At 42.3% G+C, this 4,895-nt stretch overlaps 1 protein-coding gene across 1 annotated transcript in view; it reads right to left on the reverse strand.

Annotated features, from left to right (window-relative positions):
* Nucleotides 1-2,614: 2,614 nt before the first annotated feature.
* The window catches only part of FCF1 (FCF1 rRNA-processing protein), a 4,362-nt gene continuing 2,081 nt past the window's right edge, over nt 2,615-4,895 (reverse strand). Inside the window, exons 5-7 of the mRNA XM_010009140.1 lie at nt 4,728-4,815; nt 4,190-4,284; nt 2,615-2,899 (exon numbers count right to left, since the gene is read on the reverse strand). Of these exons, the coding sequence (XP_010007442.1) occupies nt 2,851-2,899; nt 4,190-4,284; nt 4,728-4,815 (232 nt within the window). The 3' untranslated portion in view covers nt 2,615-2,850. The remainder of the gene's footprint in view (nt 2,900-4,189; nt 4,285-4,727; nt 4,816-4,895) is intronic.

Here is a 4,895-nt window from a genome sequence, read left to right on the forward strand (position 1 = left end):
AAACATCCTTTGATTTATCCTTCTCATTGATTCACTCAAAGGGAGTTCTCTTGTAATTGGTTTACTCAAGGTTATTTCCTGCAGGCAGGTCTCTCCCAGTATTCTTGCTGTTTGTTGTGGTTACTCAATATTGTGAAGAAACTGTTACTTCCCATATGAATAAACACACATACTCAATCATTTTCAATAGTAATTGTTTTCCAGCCAACATCAAGGAGGTCAAAGTGTAACTTCCAAGTAACTTCACAGATGCTGATGTCAATACCTGGATCTGGCTTGGGCAGCAGTAGAGTTGACTCCTGCCAGCCAAGATACTTTGTCTTTACCCAATATTACCTTGTCCTAAAGCAACCCTGTCAAGCTCACATTACGCCCTCATTCTTTCACAGTCTGCAACATTAATGTATGTCATCGTGCTGGGTTTAGTTCGTATTTTTCATAGCTCGTGCTATTTCTGCTTCTAAATGCTATTCTACGCATTTCAGTTATCCACTTACCAGTGTCATGTCTTGGATCAGCAGCTTTAAGTTTCACATCATTTGGTGGTAACACTGCAGTATCTTGGCCCTTCTGGTGGCCCCCAGAAAGGAGCAGAAACTATTTTCTCCCATTCTTTGCGTCACTTCAGGCCTCCTTTCATGGCTTTTCTGATTGTTCTCTGAGAAAAATGGAAACTGGCTACAGCAAAAGACAGGATGTTAGTGGGGAGGCTGTATTCCCTAGAGTTTCTGAGAAACATTGCAGGCATCTGTTTGATATCTAACTCATGTGCAGGTTTAAAACAACTGCCAGAGTTGGGTCAGGAAGGAATTCTGGTTTGGACTGGAAGTGTTTTGCATTCAAAGGACATGAAAACATTCTTGCTTACAAAAGTCTTTCCTGTCATAATGATCTTTCCTCCTTTGACGCACTCTAAACTGGATCTGAGGTTGGGATGCCATGGTGTGCATGGAGTAATTATTTTCCTCTGTACCAAGCGTCTGGTACACAGGTTCCTGGGACTGTCGGGGTGGCAGTTGATTACTCAGGTGGTCCTCTCCTGTTCTGACTAGGTTCTTTTAGTTAATAGCCACATTTTTCTTGTCTTGCAGATTACGCTCAGGTTAATAAAAATGAGTTTTGCTCACTGCCAATACTTTCTCCCTGCTGCTCATCATCCTCCAACCCTCTTAACACTTCTTCAGCAATTGCCTTATGCCTATTCCAGGTTCTTCCTCCTGTTACTAGAAGTAGGCAGATTACAAGGATCATTAATTTCAGGAGTAAAAAAATGCACTAAATGGGCACATTTACTTTGATTCCTACCCACAGTTTATACCTTTTTCCTAGCTGGAGATGGAGAAGATAAACTTCAGTTGTGACAGCTTGGAAGGGACTATGTTTTGAAAGTGCCAGTATGCTGTTATTTCAGGGATGAGTCAGGTTATTTCAGGGATGTTTAGTAGGTGAGCTTGCAGCAAACAAAAAGATAGTACAAGGGCTAAGTCTGATGTGTTCCCGAAGTTTCCTGCAGTATCTGTAGAGACAGGGTGCTAGCAAGGTTATTAGCATGTCAGGGCATTTCCCAAGGACAGGAAATGATTAACAGAGGAAGGGAATCATCTTCCTTGTATGCTGTCCAGCATACAGCCAGCTGAGTTCAGCTATACTCTGCAAAAGCCAAACCAGTGCAAGGCACCACAGGATAAAGTCTGTATTAAAGTTTGAACATTTTCTTAATTACACCAAGAATATAAATTTTCAGTCTCCCTCTTTACTATAGTTTTACACCAGCATTTTGCCCAGGAAGCACACGTCAGCTTGTTGGCCCTTGGTGACCCTCATATTGTCTCTTGTCTCTCAGTTTGAGACAGTTCTTATCACAGAGCTGAGATCAGAAGAGCAAATTATGTCACTAAAAATTGAATAGTAACGGAGAAGATACAAGAATGCAGAGTTATGGCTTTAAAATATTTTCCCCTGCATTTCTTCATGTGGCTTAACTATCTTTATCCTCCCTCCTCTGACCACTTCCTTCCCTGTAGCAAAGGCTGCAGGTCTCTCTGAGTCTCTTGATCTGCAGCCATTGCTCCAATTTCCCCCACTGACTCTTCTCCCAGGCCACGCTAATACCTTCCTGTCATAGTTTGATACCTTCCTCCTCTTCCCTGATGCCTAACAAAAAGGGATAAGGCTTTTAGGTGGATAGAGGCCAATCAAACGAGAGGTCTGACCCAACCCTACTGTCCTGCCACCATACTACATGCAAGCAAAAGGACCGACTGGGCTGCCAACTAACCCAATAGAGACGGAAATCTGACTGAGCAGGACACTCAACCAAACTTCATTCATTGTACAGCTGAATAAAAGCCCACCAATTCTGAATTAAAATCTTCTAGACCAGTTGTCCAGAGCAGGCATGCCAACTGGTGCAGATTTGATGTCTTTTCTCCAGAATATGGGTTCCAATTTGCTCATGGGAAATTGGATGTGAGGGAATTTCCCAGAAGAGTACTTGTCCTGCTGTAGGTGCAGCATTCTCAGCCAGACTTGCATCACCAATATTTAATTTGGAATGCAGAAATCATTGATCCCAGTAAAAAGGGAGTGAAGCATGTTCTGTGCACTGCCATCTTCTATTTCCCATATTATTCTCCCAGCCATAGGTAATCAGTCCAAGTCAGAACAAGGATGAATAAAACCAGTCTCTTTCAAGTAGCTTTTTCTTAGAAGATCAACGATATGAAGTCAGTCCAATGTCACCTGCAGTCCTATGAGTAAAGTCCCAGCAAAAATGAAAGCAGGAGGCTTGGAACCAGAAGAACCCTTATCCTGGCTCAGAGCCCTGGCATTGACGGCTTGGCTGACAGGTTAGAAGCGAGGAGCTCCGTAATCATCTGGCATCCTCTCAATATTGTATCTGAGAAAGAAAGAGGGAAAACCTATGAAGACAACCTACTCCATATTGCTCCCCTCCCCATGCAGCAACAGGCTTCCAGGCAGACTGAACAGTAAACAGCTTTGTTGCATTTCTATCTGTAGCTCAGATCCCCAGGAAGAAAAGTATTACCTCAAAAAGTGAAAAGCCTTCATAAGGTTACTGTTACCCTTCACCTCAAACTTATAAATCAGGCATCTCAAAAACTCACTGTCTCCTGGAAAAAAATAGTAGTTTTGTAAGATCTGACAGGATTTAAGAGCAACCACCATGGAGAATAAAACTTTGGCCATTCCACTTACAATTCATGGCCACAGTGAGTAAGGGGCAAAGATGGTTTGAAAGAAAAATCTTCTGAGCCATGTTCTAATTAAGGACCAGTTAGGATTACATATTGCTAGCAATCAACCTCCTCATTTCTGACATACCACTGGCTCTGCATATCACTAGACTCATTGTTTCCACTGCTAGCACAACTGCCTCTTTTCCAGTATCTCTCCCATCTCACCTAAAGACTTTGGCCTTTTTATCTCCACATCCTGACCTCTCTCCTTACCATGCTACCAAATATGTCTACCATAATGTGAAACAATTTGGTACAGGTTTAATGCAAGCTAAATCTTCTGGGCTGTGCATTATGTAGAAAAAAATATTAAAACACTACATGACAAAGGTGAGTAAAGTCTTCTTAGTATAGGTTTTACAAATGCTTTGGAAGGAATGGGAAATTAATTTAAGCAAATGTTTTTACAGCATATTTTGCTTGCATATGAAAAAAAAAAAGTGAGCCAGTACTTGCCGATAGTGGAAAAATCTGTAGTATTGAAATTGCTGCACTAGTATCCTTCTGAGTTGGTTTGGTTTTTAGCTAAGAAGCAAATACAGCCTTAGCTAAGGGTACAAAAAGCTACCAAACAAAATATGGAAGAAGAATGTTGGTTTTTTTCCCCCAAAGAACCTGTAGAATGCATTTGCCTGGTAGTCCTCCCGCTGCTGCTGGAAAGCAAAACTAATCTAGAAGAACACTGGCCTAAAGGAAATTAGTTTTCCAAATAAAAGCAAGTGAACATGTAGGCTGCAATAAAAGCAGGTCTGTGACAGGTCTATTCCCAGCAGCAGCTGTACTTCTATTATGTGCAAACACTAAGGCCTTGACTGTAACCTGCACTACAGACAGTGTGCACTACAGACAGTGCAGGAGAGAAGTATGTGGTGGTAGAGTCCCTACCAGACTGTACCAGGCAGTGCTCCTCCCTGCCAGAGAGCCCTTACCTGTGCCTGGAAATATACATTATCGGCACGCCTGGGATTTTTCGTATTCTCCGCTTGAGCTCTTTATCCACTGTGGCCACAATGTAACATTTGTGCTGCAAAAAAGAACAGGAAGTGGAAGTTCCACACCAGTGAACCCGCGGAAAGGATACATAGCTGAGCAAAAGATTCTAGTCAGTGAGCTCATTTAACACAGGAGGGCTATGAGTCCTTACAGAGGCATTACTAGGACTTACACAGAATTCAGTAACAGACTAGTAATACCCTTCTGCTCATCAAAATAGATTTGTAGAAACATCCAAAGCCTGTCCAGCCTTCCCAGCTGATAGCTTTCCCATCCTAAGTGCTTCTTGGTGCTGTCCTATACAGTAAGAATGCTCAAAGGCGGCTGTAATTTACTTCAGATAAAACTGCGTTAGGAACAGAATCTGCACCTTAGTGAGATTTTACAGTTACTTTGTGGGAAATTTAAGTCATCCGTAACTAGAAGGGTTTTAGTATGTTAGCACTGTATAGGAACTATCAGAAACAGAAATACCTGAGTGACCCTCTGTACCAAGCAGTCATCTGCATAGGTTCCTTTGTGCATACATGGCAAGCGTTCAAACCGAGGGTCCTTGGCAATTCTGTGGGGACATATAAGACAGCATCACAGCAATCAGACCAGAGTGTACAGTAACACAGTGTGGAAGAACAGGAATGACCC

The sequence above is a fragment of the Nestor notabilis genome, unplaced genomic scaffold, assembly GCF_000696875.1.
Source record: "Nestor notabilis isolate BGI_N333 unplaced genomic scaffold, ASM69687v1 scaffold20852, whole genome shotgun sequence".
Taxonomy (NCBI): Eukaryota; Metazoa; Chordata; class Aves; order Psittaciformes; family Psittacidae; genus Nestor; species Nestor notabilis.